The sequence below is a fragment of the Dermacentor variabilis genome, chromosome 7, assembly GCF_050947875.1.
Source record: "Dermacentor variabilis isolate Ectoservices chromosome 7, ASM5094787v1, whole genome shotgun sequence".
NCBI lineage: Eukaryota > Metazoa > Arthropoda > Arachnida > Ixodida > Ixodidae > Dermacentor > Dermacentor variabilis.
In genome coordinates, this window is record NC_134574.1 from 97,033,385 (window position 1) to 97,052,456 (window position 19,072).

A 19,072-nucleotide genomic window follows, 5' to 3' on the forward strand; every position below is an offset into this window, starting at 1 on the left:
GCCTTAGTTTCTTCGGCAGCGCGAGATTGTAGCCTCACTGTATGCGCGCCTCATGCATGACACGATTTGGCTGTCTTTGTGTGTTGCGTCACTCGCTACATTGCTTCAATACTAACCGCACTAATATGTCAACAATAGTTGCGCGATAGGCGTTGCGAGCACACTTCTTTTTTTTTCAACTGTGCTTGCGTTTACGTAACAATGAGCGTATAAAAAAGCAGTTACCACAGCTCAGCGTCGATACGCTTCAGTACACTTGACGCTTGCATAGAATGAATTCGGTTGAAGCATGTTGGCGGTTAAATGTTATACCATATATTAAATGACTTCAACGCTAAAAACCACATGCGTGCACATCGTCGCTTGAACACCCCCCCCCCCCCCCCCACACACACACATCGTCAATCAATAGAACTAACTTTCTGCGAAGCAACTCCAAGTGTCACGACGGTCGCAGACATGACTATGCTAACGTAGAGTGCCGCAACTACGACATGCTTTGCAAGAATCTTTATGAACGCCCGTAATATTTCAAACAATCTTTTCTCGTAAACATGCGCGTACTCGTCCGACTTCATAGCGCATCTTAAATTAGCGCTATTTGCCATTTCCTGACGTAGCCAATGATAAACAAGTGTCATTAAGTTTCCTTCAAGTACAGCAAAAACAGGACGCTCGTAGGAGCATAGCTGATATGGTGTTACCCATGCGGGGTGTCCACTCAGATACAGAAGTCATGAGGGAACTACCATTTTAAGATTCTGCGTCAGCACTCCCCTCGATAATTCATTGAAAGCTTCCACCTGTGTATAGTGCCAGGACAATTGTAAGCATCAGATCTACTTATGCCGCGACTCATGTGCTCAAGCCCTCCTTATCGCGAAGTTTATGAATGCAATCAGTAATGGGGATATGTAGAGGGCACACGAATTAACTTTAGATTACTCCCTATTATTCAAGGTTCACTATATTATGCTAAATGCATTATCCAACTAAGGCTTTATAAACAAGTTAATAGAGGCTTCACGCATTCATCAGCAGCCGCTATAATTCGTGACTACGCGAAAAAAGTACAGAACATTTCCTTAAACTTTTTCTTCTTTTTTATCATCAGTTTAGATGAGAGGCCAATCAGGCTGACAATGGCTTAATAGTTATACCTGCTGCTAGAGATCATGCAGTCGCACAAGTCACTTCAAGAAATATTCACGTGAGTATCTGCGGCGCTCAAAATTTGAAAGTATAGTGCCTAAGGAATGTTTTTATATTTAATGATGGAAGTTTTCCCATTTTCTTCTTTACAGACAGACGTGTCATGGGCTATCTCCCTCGATCATTTTTACATCCGCCACTGGCGCTGGTGTCCGGCTCATTGGCTCCTGCTCATTTGCGAAAAGTTCACAGCAAATAAATAAGATATTATCCGGACCACGAATGGATTCGAACTCCCTTCGCTGAGAATAGTAATTGGAGGTTTTATCTGTCAGTCATTACTTTGAAGCTAGCAGCGAGAAATACTGTGCTGCCTCTTCATCACCAAAAAACGTCTCCTTTAAAGTGAATGAATTTTCTTTCTCGGCAGGTCATTGCTCCGCACTCGACTGCGATTGTTTTCTCGTATCTACAGTACATGAAACTGGGGAAGACCTACTTACCCATTATAATGTGCCTCTCCTGATGTTACAGATGGTAATAGTCTTATAATGTGCAAGAAAATGTAAAATAGATGATCGTATGTGGAGATGATGAAGTTGAAAGTCGGGCATGTGTCGCGCTCACAGTATAAATAATCATGAACCCGTACAGGTTGCATTGGGTCAAGTCACGCTTTGTTGCTGACTTGCATACCAGCACGCAGATGAAGGAATTTGAACGAAGGCAGAAGTAAAAAGCGAGCTGCAGGATGTACGAAACAAGAAAGGCGCGGTCTCTCGCAGTTTCTAAATTACTGGGAACTACGCCCGCAAATGAGGGCGCTTTAGAATAAATGCGCGAATGAAGAAAGCTTTTTTCACGCAAGCACACACATGCGATTGGTTACTCCAACCAACAGCAGACTAAACAGAGCGAGCCTTATTGCAATATGGCTGCGTCAGCTATCGAATAAGTGCTTCGCAATATGTGTGAAACATCAATTTTTTTTTTAAGCGTAAGAACTGGGGTGCCGCTTTTTCTCCTTGTTGCATTCCGTATAATGCTCGAAGACCACGTTAAAAATTGATGGTACCAAGGTATGCCTGCTACGGCCGTTTCTGAGTGACTTCCTTCGCTTTTTGCTTCTGTTGCGGCTGTCGCAGGAATCTGTGTAACAGGGCAGGGTGTAAGCGACTTACTAGCTGGTCACACCGTTCGTGTGTCTAGTCAGTAAGTCGCCTTCCCCTCTTAATTATCGCTGTGACAGGGGTCGTCGTAGCGATGATTAGTCTTGCAACCTGGTGGCCTTCAGCGAAAGCACGCTTGTTTCAGAATGGCGTTTAAAAGACGACAGTTTTCAACACGGCATTTTTTAAGAGCTTTATTAAACATAAATGCAGGGTGTCTGCGCAGATCTGGCAAGCCCAGGTCACGTGGAGCGTCCAGCAGCAGCCATTTTAATTGCGGTGCATCTTGCAATTTTCAACTTGCCGTTCCGCAAGGCGCACTCTTCTCATAGCATCTTGATTGGCTTAACAGGGGCGTATTTAGGGTAGGGGAAATCACTCGTGAAATTTCACTGTCTTTTAAGTACCAGTTGCTCCTCAGGCATGCATACGTTCTCACTTGGCCAGCATGCGTGGGCAGAGGAAATTCGCTGTGCGTACATGATTTAGTAAATAGAGCCCGGTGTATATGTTTAAACACCAATCCGTGTAAGAGCTTACCATTCCCTCTACAAATGCGCCTTTATTGAAATCAAAATCTAAACTCAGTTGTGCATCCTACAATAATGGCGGCTTTTTTTCTTTTTCCGTAGGATAAACAACAATAAGGATATTTTTCCAAATTTCTAAAGGTTGCTTAAAATTCTGCAGTTACCAACCCTGCAGTTCCACCTTGATTGCTTCAATAGTATATACCAATGATTTAAAATGAATTTATCGAAACGGACAATGCATTGCCATTGGTATTTTTACGTAGAGCTGAATCGCGTATCTGAGTGCAGCATTATATGAGACACAATGCATTTTTCTTCTGGTTAGTCAAAATATCAAGAAATATAAATAGTTTGATTAAAAATGCTGCACTCATCTAGTGAAAATCACTTGTCAACGCTGATTGACTTTGGTGTTTCAAGAAAGGCCTAATAGACACTTCTTTTTTCTCAAACAGTGTGCAGCTACCTTGAGCCACTACGAAGCTCGCATCAGATACCGTATATCTGGCGAGGTGGAATCGAGGGTAGACGGCCACCTTACTGCTTCTGAGCTGTGGATGCCCATATATTAGCGGCATAGATGCTGACAGAAAGAAAAAAGGAATAATATGGCTATTTAACTTCGGAAAAAGGAGCCTCTGAACGCCGACCCTCATTTGCATTGAATTTTGAAGCCTTCAAAACTGAGGACATGACGCAACAATAACTTTGGCAGTGTCTCTCAAAGGGCGAAGAATTCACAGCTACCCCAAGGTTTAACGTCGAGCTTGAACTTTTCCGGCAGTGTTCCAACTATGAACCAGTACACCACTATTTTAGTGTTATGAAATGGAGCAGCCGACTGTCGGCTATTTTGCAGTGGCCGCCTCATGCAATACGTAAAAGAGACGAAAATTCAACAGCGAGATCCCTCCTGCAATAGCATACATGCTGCCTACTAGACCATGCACACAACCGCTTCCACTTCTGAGGTAAAATGTACTGACGTGTTATCAACTGAAGTATATCAGTTATTTAGTGGTACACATCAACGAAGCATAGCACATTTTAAGCAAGCTACAGGGCGCAATACATTGGGATTAAGAAAGTAAAAATGTCAAACTATATCGGTCAATCGTTATAGTCAAATGGCTAAAATGTTAGACCGTACAATTCCACATTCACGTAAAGCAAGGAGTACGCGAAATTTATTATTTCCAAATTTCGCACTAATAGACCTTACCACTACTTTGTGTGAACAAACGACGAATAACGCCTGCTACGTAGGACATGTGATATACCGGTGGCTGCATGTCGCAATATGTTGCAAACGTAGGATGCTGGCCCGTTTTCCTGCATTTATACGTGTGGGTTACTGACGTGTCTCTTTTCTATCAATCAGTAGAAATTTTGAGAGGCTCTCACCGTTTTATAACATATAGAGACACGCTTCTCAACGCACCTTAACCATGCTCTTTCTGCAACCAGGCCGCAAGAAACAGCCAAATAACGATACTATATGTCCCAGTGCACTCCTCTGCTGACGATAGGCTAGCGATCACACAACATTATTTGGATTGCGAGTTTTCGCTCTTAAAGGGAAACTCAAGCAGCTGAGAGGAAACTCATGGGCACGCGTTGAAAAGAGTAAGAATCTCTTGAAACCCTCTTGAGGAACCTGCAAGAAAGATGGCTATAAATAGACGCACGCTTCATAGCGGACGTCGGCCGGCAGGGCATTCGGTGCCGAGCGGACGCCACCGCGCCTGGTGTTGCGCGATTAAGAGCAGCGCGCCTCTTGCCGCCCCCTCGCGTGGCTCACGACGCGATACCACCACTGTGTCGGCGCGCAAACCGAAACGATGTCTCGCGTCGCCCTTCTCGCGCCCGTGTCCTCCTTTCTACGCAGGCCGTGACGTAGCGAACAGCGTCCCGGTTCCCCGCCTCCTCCTCGGCTGTCGTCACGGCCACAGCGACCAACAAAACAGCGCCGCGTGCGGCCTGCCTCGATTGCCCGACGCCGCCGGAAAGCATACGGGCTTCGACGTCGCTGGACGCTCGCCGCGAGAGCGTGGCCTTGCGTCGTGAGGCGCAACGGCGCAGCTTCCTACGCGAGGCCGTCCCCTTTGGCTAGCACGCTGACGTGTCGTGCGATAGGTGTTTACATTAATAAGGCAACCAGGGAGAAACGGCTGACCGGGCTTGCAGGCTTGAGAGGTTGCGCGGCCGCTCAGTATTTCACTGAGGTAAGTGTGGTTACTTTCTCTTTTTTTTATTTTCGGGCATCGTGTAATAACTTCATTTCAAAAATTTTCTTTCAGTCGCGATCGAAGTCTATGTGTTGGCAGTCACGGGCGAAATGGTGACCTTAAACTGTGGATGAATTCGCATATAAACATTAGTTGATATGGGAATATCGCCACCGCGGAACTTGCCTGCTTCGTTCTTACGTAATATTTTGTAAGTTGGTGCATGAAAGACAACACAGATGCGACTGTGAGGACTCCTGTTAGCGAAGCAATATGACATTTTTGAGATTAGCTTTTCTAGGTAGTTTACCTGAACACCCATTTTGAACGAACGAAGGCAACCGTAACAAGAACTTAAAAAAAAGAACACTTTCTACCTCACCCTACCTAACTTTCAGATGAAATATAATGTGAAACTGAAATAGTAAAAAAAATTCAACATACTGATAATCATCGCCATTTTTTGTTTTGCTTAGCTTTGAGTACTATGCGTGAGCGCAATTTCGATCCTGGGAAGGTATTCTGTAGGAACCTACGAGTCTACTTACTGGACTGTCCATTTCGGCCGCTGCTGATTGGCTGGGGCAGCTCGTCTCCTCCTCGGTCATACAGCTGCATCCCTAACCCCATCAAGGTGGTGTGTCTGTATCTCACTTCTGCACTTAACGCGTTTTGCTTCGCTGCAATTCCTTCCACGGGGTGTCTTCGCAACACTTTCCGGAAACCGTACACTTCAACTTTGCAGTCAGTCAACACTTAAAGTTAAACGAAATCGCCAAAGTTCGCCTACACGGAAAGCAATCGGAATTTATAGTATCTATGCATTCCTGAACTCATTTTTTACGTTGTGTTGCGTCTATTGACTTTGGCATTACTGCTCCTCGTAATTCTAAATACAATAAACCTGACAATCAATCAACTTCGTTTTCCGGAATGTCTTAGTGGATATTTCTGTTTTCGCTATTTCGCTACTTGCTCGAAAACTTTGTGTCTACATGAGACCTTTGGAAAATCATCTTCATTGAAAAAAATACATGTTTCAGCGAAACTTGATGCCTCTACTGCTCCTTCAAGGGAGGACATATGGTGGTTATGGACATGTAATCATTCACACAACTCTCTTCTTGGTCACTTTAGTGACCTTTTGGGTGAGTTGCGCAGTGAAATCGATGCCCTGTAGGGTAGTCAAACTAATATGTATTTCTTACTATCGTTCATCCGCGAGATCAAATGATTTGTCACTTAGGTGGAGAAGTGACCATCTACCTAAATCCAAATGCTCCTTTCGAAGTAACTCTGTTGAACATTTATCGAAGGTAAAAATCTGCGAAAATACAGAATATACAGACGCAAAAACACACAGGTTTTCAGTAGTTGCTACCTTGAATCATCTATCAAGTGACCCGGCTAGCGAGCTCATTGGTAAACAAGGTAGGGAAGCACGTTCCCGAACGTAGATTTTCTTCCATTCCTGTGGCGACACACAAACCGCTACTATGACAAAATACTTGATCCTCATGTGCGACTGAAATGTGTACGTAGTAATTTATTTGCCATAGCAACATCTACTGGCTCGTTCCAGATGACACAACTTTGTAGTCATCAGCATGCCACGTTGCTTACATGCAGATTAGCAAACGCAGTAACGTGAAACCTTGCGTTGAGTTTTGTATATATCTTTGGGTCAAAATACCGTTTTTGTGCAGCCGAAGCGTTGAGAGGGAGAAATCCTATAGCATCCCACGTGATCGTAACGAGACTCCTTTTCGAACAGGTCAAGCAATAAGAGTGCCTTCCTGTCAAACAAATATTGACAAAAAGCTAGGTCATATACTGTGAAACGGATGTGACTATTTACGTTAGCTCAGTCTTGTTGTGTCTAGTCGCGCTAAACCTGTTCGCCTTCTTTTTCTTGACTGTTTTTACAAACGGGTTTATTTCTGACTTGTTCCTTTTTTGCCCGCACGTTATTGAAGAGATGTGTGGGATATACTATGGCTCCAGTGGGGGGGGGGGGGGGGCAGGAGCAGTGTACATGAGGTGCTAAAACTTTACCGGCAAATGGGCATCATAACGTCTTTAATTGTTCCTCTAAGTGGCCAGAAAAATGTCTGCGGAGATAACCACGGAATAACTTTTCTGACTTCATAGCGCGAATAGAAACATATTTTAAGGTTGTATGGATTCGCTACTTGCATTGCATACTGGAGTACATACTTTCTCAATATAGGTAGTGGATAGCAAGTACATTGCACATTACAAACTTAGTGCGTTTTGGATTGATAACGTAACATAAACTATAACATAACATAAAACTATTTCAATAAGTTTTTATTCCAGTCTCCTGACGTCGAATTTGCGGAACCGCTGACGCAAGCATCGGGCGATCACCCGCATAGTTGTCTCAACAGAGCAATCAAACGCTCCCCTCGTTATTAGGAGGTTACTTTTTTTTAGAGCGCAGCTCTTTGGCGTCCGTTCCTGGGTTTCGCGTCGTCGTCGGCGTCGGCGTCGTCGTCGGCCTCGTAACCAGCTCCGCCCCCCTTTCATCCCCCCAGCGCTAGCAGCGACCGACTGATACCGCTGGATGCCGCTGACGCCGCTAGAGAGTCAAGATAACGTGACTGCATAGAACACCGTCGCCGCCATGCAGAAAGAGGAGGAAAGGGTCCCCCCCCCCCTGTTCTTGTGTGGCGGATAGCTGGGGTTGACTCACTATCGCCGTCAGCGGCATCAGTCAGTCGCTGCTATCTCTTCCCTCCTCCCTTTATCGTGTTGTCCGCTTGCTGCGCGCGCTTCTGCCCCCATCGTTTGCCGCTAGGTGTACACGCCGCCCCCCTCCGCTTCCGCTTACTGCTGGTTGCTCTCGACGGCGGCGATGAGCCTCCGCTTCGGCGGCGCGAACTGCAGGGTCTTCTCGGCGGCGGCGATGAGCTTCTGCTTCAGCCTCGCTTACTGCTGGTTGCTCTCGACGGCGGCGATGAGCCTCCGCTTCGGCGGCGCGAACGGCAGGGTCTTCTCGGCGGCGGCGCTTAGCCTCTGCTTCCCCCACGGCTGTGACAACCTCGCGAGGCACTTGTATAGATCTCGTCTTTGAGAATCAAGCATTGGTGTACCAAGTCGAACATATATCAGTCTATTTCTCCGACCACAAAGCTTCCTTCATGACTGTCAAGAACTGTTAGTGGAGTCTTTGTTAAAGGAATACGTGTGAAAAATAAAAAAAAATTATGTGATAGCGCATACATGTGTTGCTCGATTTCTTTGCCTCAATCTATCCAAAAGGTGAAACAGCTTATTTGCTGCGCTCAAATTTCGCATTAGGAAGTAACGTAATCGTCGGTAATTTTTTTTTTGCTTGAAAAACGAATAACATTGCCTACAATGAGCAGCTTGTCTTATCTAATTGGCTCACAAAAGGCGAGGAGCACGCTCAAGGGGAGACGGATTCGATGGGGCCGAGCCATTGCACTGAAAATCGATGACCCGATGAACAGGGTGGTGCCCGCGTCTTTGATTGGTCCGCTCTCCCTTACTTGGCTTGTACGGTGGCTCGTCGACAATCGCGGCGGCATGCAACGGAAGCTTAAGAACGATGCTAAAACGGATCCTCAGCAAACATGAGTTGGCAGAACTAGATCGTAAACGTGCCGAAAGTGCTCGAAAACTTTGTACGGCCACGAAAATTTTTATTACACGCAAGTAAACCCATGCTCTTCGGCGGGTGCAAGTAGCCAGTGCCTGAGCGATCGGCGGCAGCCATCTTTTATTCTTTTCGGAACGGAGCAGCCTGCGGCTATTCAGAAGAAAATTCAATTTTGTTCGGCATATTAATGCATCTTTAACGCGTACACGTCACTTTGACGCGGCGAGTTTTTGCGGTTTTGTGACGTCGCGTGACAGGCAGATGAAGTGGGATCAGCCCGAAAACTTTTGGACAATAGCCGAGGATTAATGGCGAAAAGACGACGAATCAGAAATAACTATATTTCGCCGAGGGCTGATTGCAGAATTGGAATAGAAAAGCTTGGAATAATTTTACGGTATAGCGCCCCTTGGGCACAGTAGATGTATAAAGAAGAGGGCGACGACATCCAGCTTACAAGCTACATTATTATAGGCCCCAAGCGCATTGATCCGTTTATTGAAATGATGCTACTTTGCATATGGAAAACGCGCCTCATGGGCGTAAGATATTTAGCTACGTGTGGCATTTCACCCTGACTGCGTTTAGTCTTTACGTGCATAGTTTCCACCAACTGGATACAACCATTTGTAATCTCTCGACAACTTCGCTGTAGCCATAGTTCTGAAATACTTCTTCAGAAGAACCGCTTTTCATGTTAGACAATTTATGCTCATCAACAATAACGCGAAATGCTATGTGAGTTGACAGGCATGTAGTTGTAATTTAATTGCCATTTGCCACGTACAAAGCAAGTATAACATGGTAAGCTGAAATTCGGCGCTACGGTTGCTATATTGCTGACCTATAATAACGCTGATACTCATAACTTCAAGCAAGCTGCAGCATGCATTGTGATCTATTTACCATCTGCTCGAAATGTGCTCTTTAACAATTCGAGATTTTGTCAAGAGCCGAGACCATTTATTCTAGTGCAAGTATGAGTATAAGTGCAAGTATGATCGCTTTACCTGCAGGACGATCGACCTCTGAAGCTCCAAGGATATTATTCCGCGTTCAAGTCATCCTCTTAAATTCCAGTAGCATGCACTCTGAAACCCCAACGTCTGTTTCCTCTCTTTTTGTTATTCTTTCTTTTACTAAGACAGTCTCTAAACAATTCTTAGCTCATAACCAACAGCTAAAACAATAATAAGCAACCGCTGCGAGAATTCAGGAAAGCTATTGTGGATTTGTAATTTTTTGTGTTTAGTTTCCATCGGGGGCGCAATAGCAGTAAGAACATTTTTTTCTAGTGATCTGGCGGGAATACCATTTAAAAGCTACTTAGTGTTGCATCTTTGATTAGCATCCCCACGATCTACACGTCGAGTTGGAGAAGTGACAGGAAAGAGCGCTGTCCTATCAGTTCTCTTAGTTCTTATGTAGATTGTCGCGCTACTAACTAAAAATGCAACGTTACCAACATGCCCGCTCAGCCACCCTATTTCATGTGCTACGTTGTATTACAGTGTAGAAGCAAATTTCTTTAGGGAAATACAAACAGGCGCAACACCAGTCGCTTTATTTCGGCCTGCAGCACAGTAACCCACCTGTTTCTGCACACTGCGCTCGCCTTTGCACTTTTCTGGTCGCCGCAATGGTATTTGAATCTTCGTTAGATATTTCACCGAATACAATGTTTCTTGTTTTGTGTTCTCAACTGAACACTCTGGCCAGCTGTTTGATATCCTGTTCTGTAGGCTACGTCTGCAGCCGCCATTGTCTATTCGGAACACGTGTAAATGCGCACAAAGCAGTGTGGTCGTCAAGTTAACAATGGACCAGCAGAAACCTGCGGCGCAGGTGCTGCACATGTTTTGGCAAGTGAACATTGCATCCAAAGCAACATTACTTTTTTCTTTGCTTGCACGGTGCAGGTCTTGCTGGTTCTCACTATATGCAAATTTAACCGCGACAACAGGTAAATGTACGACACTAGCCTTGATGCGCCCATTCGTTTTATCCAATGGACATCGTCATCATGTGGGTGCCATTATTGTGTCATCGTCGTCGAGATACCTCCTCTTCCTCATTCTCACCATTTATGCAAGTAAATGAGAACGCTGCCCAGAAGCAGCAGTTGGATTGCAACTCGTGAACCCATAGCAATTTGTAGTTGCAGGTTGAGTGCCAAAACCACTGGGCTATTGCACAACTGGTGAGTGGTGGCATCTTCTCGCGTATTTCGGACACGGCAGCAAGCAATACAGTAGCGGCGTATAACGGCGCTGTTTGAACTGGGCAGAAATATGGTCGTTGGTAAGCTGCCTTGTCGGTGTGGATTAGTTCAGAGCACAAGGAATTTTCAAGCCTTCTGGCTTGCATAACAAAGGGGCAGACGTATCTTTCATCAAAAAAGGCAACCATTGAGGGACAAGGTAATAATATTTCCTTTATAGCAGCAACGACGCCTCAGTGTATTTCTGAATATGTAGGCTTCTAAGACGTCATTCCGATACCGCGTAGATGAAAACACTGAAGGGTCTGTGTTTGCTTTGATTTCTCATCGGCTGTGAAAAGTGTTTGCACCCATATTGGAGATTTGCCTCTAGAAAAGTTAAATTCCAGGGTTTTGCGTGCCACAACCATGACGTGATGATGAGACGCGCCGCAGTGTAATACTACAGAATAACTTTGGCCACCATAAGTTCATTAACGTGCACCGAATGCACAGTAAACGGGCGTTTCTGCGTTTTTACACCTTCTAAATGCGGCTTCCCCTGCCGAGACGCGATGCCGCGCCCTTAGGCTTAGCAGCGCAACGCCAGTGCACTACGCCATCAGGGCGGGTGGATTTGGCTCCAAAGTTTGTCACGTTGCCAAGCACTGAATGTGTGCTTCACGCCGTCACAAATCTCGCACACTTGGCCACTGAAAGTACAGTCAAAGTACCGTTGAATTATCGATTTCTAGCCAGTGGCAAAGTGTACATGTTAGCGGGTTCAGCTCACTTCCCCGATATTGCGTGTGAAACGTGGATGTGGTGCGTAAGTATTTATCTTTTTTTGTGTGTATGCATTTATTCATACGTGTGCGTGTGTATGTGCGCGAAAGAAAGGAAAAACAATAATTTCACCAGACACTTTGTCCCCGTCATTCTTATACATACAGCTGCTCTTAGTAGTAATGCTGTTGTTAAGTTTCGTTGCCTGAACCCGTCTGGCCAACCTAACCTTCCCATTAAAGAGGGCGATCTTCTTTTTTTGCTTCTCTTATGCGATACTCGATGGTGCCCGTATATTTTCCAGCCTGCATTACTTAGCTGCGGTAATATTCCAAAATCTGCAAAAGCAAATTAGGCTCGTCGATAATACTTCAAAGTAAATGCACCGCGCATCTTGAATGCTCAATTACGAACTGTTATGCGAGGGTATACTGCTGTGAAAGCAGTCAGGTCAATAGTGCGGACGAGGGAAGGTGTGGGGCTAGGTGGACCAGCCCGGACGGGACCCCTACAAGTAAGCAGCTTTGATTCGATGTTCCAGCGCGCGTAACTACGTCACGCAAAGCCGTCTTGGGCGTGTACAAAGGCGCCCGGAACCGCCCGGACGACGAACGCATTCGGAAAGCAAATTCGCTTTCGTAATAGTTTACCTCATATGTGATATTTCCCCTGCTTCTGAAGTCCGACTAGAACCAGTGAAAATTTTCAGTAGTGAGCAAAGACGCGACAACGAACACGATAAGAACACAATGAATTTCTATTTTAGCTGCCAACAGTGGGCTCGGGGTTTGCAGTGCTTAGCGGCACTATTTCTAGAACGCATACGAAATTTGGCATGTCAAAGTGCCACCATGCTGAATTTTTTTTTGTATTGTTTACGTGAATTTATGCCGCAAGACAAGCGAAAATTGGAGGGTAAACCTTTCAAAATGTTTCCCACTATCTAGACAAAATGTGAGTTAAGAACTAGGATAGACTGCCAAGAGAAATTGGGGAAGCGAAGGCGGGGGGGGGGAGAGGGGGTTACACGCCAAATTGATGCACTGGGTGCCCGGTAGCCGTGTAACGCCACTGGCTGAAAGCACATCTATGTATGGAACATGAAGTGGAAGTGGGTTCAGAACCGAATGCCCATTTTCTTAGCAAATCGATGTTATGACAGGGCTCTGATGGAACTCGCACTTTTGTTGCTTGAACTGGTGACGTACACAAAGAATTATTCTTGGTACTCCCTGTTCTAGCGCTTTCGTTTTGTTTTTTTTTACCGGCCCTTCCCATGACCCAGTGCAGTTCTTTCTCTGCAAGGCCGGGGATCAACTTTTTCGTATTTTGAGTACTGCAACGCCGGCTTTAATTTCAATTATGCTTACAATTCATCTCTTAATATCACTTCTTACGTGATATCAAGCGAAATTTTTGTATCCCACGGTTAAGCTCTTTTCTAAACTCAGTAGTTGGTACGCCTTCTCAGGACTTCTCTTCGGCACAGAAAGATACAGATAGAAGCATGCCTGATGATTTTCAGTCGTTAGGAATGCGTATAAATGTGGGACCCTTCGACAATTTTTATCACGTCTACACCATCATCGTCACAATGTGCAGGGTTTTCAACAAACAAGACGAAGCTCCTTCAGAACTTTTTCGTTGACAAACCACCACTCGTCTAGTAAATGTGCAGTGTTTAAAGACTGTGATCAATAAATGTTCATTCAAATGGCGAGGCTCCGAAATTCGCATCCACAACGAACCATCGGGAGTTTTCTTCACATAATATGTAAATTGTGCCGTTTACTGAGCAAGAATGGTAATTTATATTCGATATTTACACATGCTCTCCTCTGAACGACTCAAAAGTGGAATGGCTGGTTAGCTATGGAAATGCACGTGACCATTAAGAAATGTGTAAGGCGAATATGCAAAGCAAATATAAGCAACTTATTATACTATATTCACAATAGATAACCAACTATACCAATCCGTTGCCCCTGTAAATTTTTGCAAAGCACTGAAGCTCACTGCCCAGCCGGCACTTGCTGATATCGTGGAATAAATGCAGGTTCATTGTTCACAATATTGCAATACAAATGCACCTTAACACAAAAAAATATGTACAGTTCGTCGCCTGCCGTCACCTACGTGTACTTACATCAACTGAAACCTTTCCCATCTTCATTTCGAAACAAACGCGCGGCGTATTATTCAGGCCACACAGAGACACAATGGAAACAGCACCAGAAGAAACAGGGCAGCACTCAAGAACGCCATAACGGCGCCCCACCCTGTTGCTCTGAATTGTTACTCTCATCGCAACACGGGCTCTCCTACCTCATCTGTCTTTTTAACCTTCTCGCCCCTTAGCCCTCTCATCGTTATATCATTTTTTATAGAGCGAGACGTAGTGACCGTTCCACGTACTCTGCTCGTCGCGTGCGGGGGATTGGGGAGGGGGGGGGGGGGCGTTCTGTGTGTTTGCCGAGCTGCATCGCCTCAGCGGCACACACAGCACTTGGCCCGGAACACCCTCGTCTGCTCTTCTCGCATGGCCGTCATACGCGCCGCAGACGGTCTGCAGACGGCAACTTGGCTCCGGAACACGGCCACTCTTGAGTCCACTAGAAAAAGGTGTGCCCTTGAAGCCGCCATAATACCTCAGTGCGACGTCGCATTTCTGCCTAATGTGTCGCTCATGAAGTTTTAAACACTTTTGCCTTTGCCGCATTATTGTCGTCTATATGTCCGGAATTAGAAAGCTTGAAGTAGGCAGATACCTTTGATAACTTCCGAGGGCTTCAGAAGTTTTGTTTGAAGCGTCACAGCTTCTTAACTAATGCTGCTATTTTCGTTTCAGGAAAGATCATGGCTATCCACGCGAAGCTGGTGTCGTCAGCTTTCTTTGCACTTGCCATCATCGGCGTCATCGAGGCGTCGTCACAAGGCTCTTCGCAAAAGGATTTACCAGGTAAGCATTCACTTCCATGCACTTTCCTTCCTTTGTCATTATTAGCGATCTACATATAAATCTGAACGTACGCATTTACATTGATGGATTTATTTCTTGATTTAGAACCTGTGCACCCACGGGCATTTTATGGAGTAAACAACAAGAAACAAGAAGTTTAGTGCATAAAGAGAACTGACAAATGTCATTTGTGCATCGCAAGCTACACAAAGAGAATTAAGTAACCAGTACTGGCGCCTTGAACACATTGGTCTCGTTAAACTCAGCACCAAGACAGTGTAAGCTTCTATCTTTACAGATTGCATCGATCGTGCTCAAAGTGTTCGGAGGCATACATAAAGAAGCGTTTCTGTATCAGTTGCCTTGCCTGAGGCCGCGCGCTTTATACTTCAGATTTGAACTTCCTACATGTCTACATGTCTAGAAATGTTAGCAAACTACTTAAAGAATTCATCCGTTGTTTCAGTTCTTTGACAAAAAGTTTATTCACTCACGAATAATGAACCAAATCTAACTATTTAACGGCATTGGTAATATTACTGTTTTTTTTTAAAGGTGTATACGTTGATTCTAATTTAGACAGTTCATATGAAACGCATGCACCTAAACAAATTCCTATGGTACTGTCTGACAGGTCTCACGGATGTTTGGGGTGTCAACAATACAAGTGCACCCCAGTGTGCTCAAAGGAAGTCGATGTTCGGCATTACATCCTAAATACTATTTACGCTGTACATCACCTTTCGTACCTGTTTAATACTAGCAAAAGAAGATGTATCTAAAATGCCTGGAAACGTGATTTCATTCATAGCTGTGGAATTTTAAAAAAAAATTGTCTATTCTTTTTTTCATTGAAGGATAATTATAGATTTGTATAGAGGTGCGTGCATGATAAGCAGTCGGTATTCGTCCTTTGTAAACACGCATCCGGTCTGTAATTACTGTGGGAGAAGGGAAAAATGGATTCGCCAAGTCGCAGTCACGTTCCCCAAGCCATCGAATGTTTTTCGCTCGTTTAAAGAAACACGTTTTGTTTCATGTGTACTAACAGGCCCTGCTAAGAACACAATACATATCTGATGCCATAAACGTATCTAATGAAAAGAATAATCAAGCTCCTAATATATTTTTGTGCATTTCAATTGTGACCACCAGCTTTGGAAAAGTATATTTCCTTTTTAAAACACGTGCATATCTATACCTTCAAAGCAGGAAGCTTTCTCGCAATATTGATCCATATTTATCCACGTTCATGGTAAACGACGGTGTTTATTTTCACTGTATTTTTCCCGAAATTTCCTGGCACAACCTCCATGGTCTTTAATTTTTACTTAGAATTGATGCATATATTCTTGAACTTCAATACATTACTTTTCTTTCAGAATACTGTTCAAAAGGAGGTGAAATTGACTGGATGGCTGTGCTGAGCAAGGCCTTCGAACTTTACCAGAACTACGCCTCAAAGCAAGCAGCCTCACCTGCGCGCTCATCTTTAGAAGACATTCTGGCAGCTGCAGTTCAGCAGAAAAGTGACAATGCAGTGCCAGGGGAGGAAAGTGGTACCGCGGCAAAGCCTGATGCCAAAGAGAGTGCAGGCACTCATCAACCAGACGTCATGGCCGCTCTCCTGAGCTCGCTACTTTCGAACCTGGGGAATGCCGATGGTTCATCGAAGAAGTCAGCTGAAGCCGATCCAATGGCAGGACTCAAGACAGTGCTCGATGGATTGAACGCGTTGAACGGCAAAGGTTCACCTTCCGGAAGCGCAGGGGCCGGATCTCTCGATCTGTCTAAGCTTGCGCCCTTGATACTTCAAGGGCTACCGTCTCTCCTTGCGACTCAGGGTAGCGGGTCGCAGACAAGCGTCCTGTCTCTGTTGGGCTCGCTTTTGGGAAACCAGCAAAGTGGGAAAGGTCTCGAGAAAATGTTTTCTCAGGTACTGAATAGCATCTTTAGTCCCGACAGGAAAGGAAAGGAGGGCGGTGTTGCAGATGGTTTGGAGCCGGCCATCTCGACTGTTATCGAATCCCTCCTCAAGGCTGGCTTTAAAGATGATGCTTCAACGAACGATGCACCGAAAGACACAGAAACGTCAACGCTACGAACCGAACTATAAGTTAATAAATTATTTTTTATTAGTCATGTCTTGACCCGCACGCAGGTACGCTACATGGAATCGTGAAGAAAAGGTAATTTTTTGGTTATTTTACGCTTATTGAGGTAAAATTTTTGCTTGTTCGTGGAACATAACGATACGGAAAGCTTTAGGAAATGCTAGTCAATAGGCGCAACATCAAGCACTCTCCTATCTGAAAGACTATCAAAATGAGCGGTATCCATTTGCCGTTAATAAACTGCAGAAGATTGCGAGATATCGTTGTTTACAATTGATGCACTAGCCGGAAATGCTTGAACATAACTGAGCGGAAAAGCTTTCGTCGTTTGCATGCTTCCTATCACTTACTGTAGTCAGCCTAAAATACTTTAAAAGTAATAAAATGTGTACATTTATAGAAATAATTCATTAGATAAAAACAATATTATTAAAACAGTATTAATAAATGAAGTTTGAAGAAACCAACAAATTTTCAGTAAGCAGCACCTGTCAGCGAGTAGCTGCACAATATTTATCATGAAAGCCAACACTTGCAGACGCGGCTATAAAAATGCACGCTGATACGGAGCTACGAAGTGGCGGAGCCACTGTCCTTGGGGCTTTTTAAGCCTTTCTTGGTCCTTCGCGCTGTTCTTAAGATGCATTTAGAATCAATGCGATAACTAGGACAGTACTTCATTTCATACGACTATGATACGACTAGGCCTGCCATATGTTTCTTTCTTAGCTTTCCTCGTTTTCTTCTTTGGGTAGAGAAGAAATTGAAACACTTCGGGAGCCTGTTTCGCTGTGATGTAATATCGATGGGCGCATCGTCTGCGCAGTGGGCCGAGTAAAGCCAAATAGGCAAAGCAAGGCGATAAAGTGACAAATACAAACGCCATGCGAATATGCAATTCTTATGCGTACAAAGCAATTACACTCAGAATGGCGAAATGTAATCTTACATACCGTTAGAAATGCGCAAAATATGCTGCAGTAAACAAGCATCTAGTCGTGTCACCCACGTATGCTCTATATGTACAGATAATTTATTTCCAAGAAAAATTATTTGCTGAGTGTAAGAGGATGCCCTTAGAGGAGCCTTAAATAAGTGGCTTATCAATTCGTCGTCTGCTTTTGCTGTTGATTTGCACTGAGAACCATTCTTTAGTGGTACTGAACAAGACAAAGCATGGTTCATTACATACCACGAACCGTTATTTTTCCGCCTCCTCATACAATCATGAAGTGTTTTATTAAACTATTTCAGTTTGTACCTGAGGGAATAGCGCTCAAACATTGCCTAATTCCCGCGTCAACAATCGCGCAAAAGAAAGCATTTTCGCAATACTGTTGCCATGTTCGAGCAACATGTATAATTATACAAGACAAAGAAATAAAAGAACGGCAGTAAACAGCGAGCCTTCACACACACACGCACGCACGCACACACAACTGCGTGAGCGCGCAAACAAGCCTATGAAGGCTTCCGTAAAGGAGCGCCACCTATTACTAAAGTGGGTAAGATTTGCTTCAAGCTTTACATCACCGCCACCAGGTGACCGCGATTTGCATAGCGGGATGGGGCCATCCGCCAGCAAGGGCGGCGCACGTAAGTGAAAATTTCCGGAAATCCCGAGCTGGTCACGCCTTTCTCCTGGCGCTTACACGTGCCACGCTTGGCAACATCGGCTGATGGCATGGTTCGTCAAGCTTGAGTCTGCGTTTCTTTTTTTTCTTTTTTTCTTCCGTGCACTAGTCGTTTGATGAATAAACGGCGGCGAAAGAACGATGATTTTGACCAGGGTTGTAAGGCAAGGCAAAGTGGATTGAAGAATGCCCCAAGTTGTCGTTGTTTTGTGTGCCAAAGGACAGGGAGACGTGCCGTGTGTGGGGACGGAGCCTAGCCACGCTGACCAGCCTTTTCAACTTTTGATGTTGTCTGCGAGCTGAAATGTGCAGCGAGATGCATTGCCAAAAACAATATAATCAATAGGCAGGAAGTACGCGAGCTTTGGGAGAAACCCGCCGTGCCACTAGAAGTGGGGTCTGCAATTTTTCCAAACCCTCCACGTACCCCATGATGTAGCCCTAGCGCGAACGGCCCGCGACGAGGTCGCTGTCCGGAAAACCTGCGAAAATATGTGAGACTGCACAGGGTCGCGCATTTGAATTGGGTGACGTCCTCAGACCTGTTAGGCACCGACCATACACAGCTTGCTGAACTGCGACGCAGCTGCTTATGTTCTGGCGACTTTAAAATGTAGAAGTTGGGCTGTCATAGGGAAAACTGTGGAAAGG

General features: G+C 44.9%; 1 protein-coding gene across 2 annotated transcripts; it reads left to right on the forward strand.

Moving 5' to 3' along the window:
- The first annotated feature begins 4,838 nt into the window (after nucleotides 1-4,838).
- LOC142587654 (uncharacterized) lies at nucleotides 4,839-16,815 on the forward strand. Of its 2 annotated transcripts, none has more exons than XM_075698817.1 (3): nucleotides 4,839-5,079; nucleotides 14,563-14,673; nucleotides 16,056-16,815. In XM_075698817.1, the coding sequence occupies exons 2-3, from the start codon at nucleotides 14,571-14,573 to the stop codon at nucleotides 16,787-16,789; spliced, it is 837 nt and encodes a 278-aa protein (XP_075554932.1). In that variant the 5' UTR covers nucleotides 4,839-5,079; nucleotides 14,563-14,570; the 3' UTR covers nucleotides 16,790-16,815. The 2 variants fall into 2 exon arrangements, with proteins under 2 accessions (XP_075554932.1, XP_075554931.1); XM_075698816.1 differs by lacking the exon at nucleotides 4,839-5,079 and adding an exon at nucleotides 10,532-10,691.
- The last annotated feature ends 2,257 nt before the right edge of the window (nucleotides 16,816-19,072 follow it).

Excerpts from the sequence above, each read along its gene's own strand:
- LOC142587654 (XM_075698816.1), top strand. The coding sequence starts at position 10,547 with ATGGACCAGCAGAAACCTGCGGCGCAGGTGCTGCACATGTTTTGGCAA. Across the intron at positions 10,692-14,562 it reads AAATTTAACCGCGACAACAG|GAAAGATCATGGCTATCCAC; the intron begins GTAAATGTACGA and ends TTTTCGTTTCAG. Across the intron at positions 14,674-16,055 it reads TTCGCAAAAGGATTTACCAG|AATACTGTTCAAAAGGAGGT; the intron begins GTAAGCATTCAC and ends CTTTTCTTTCAG.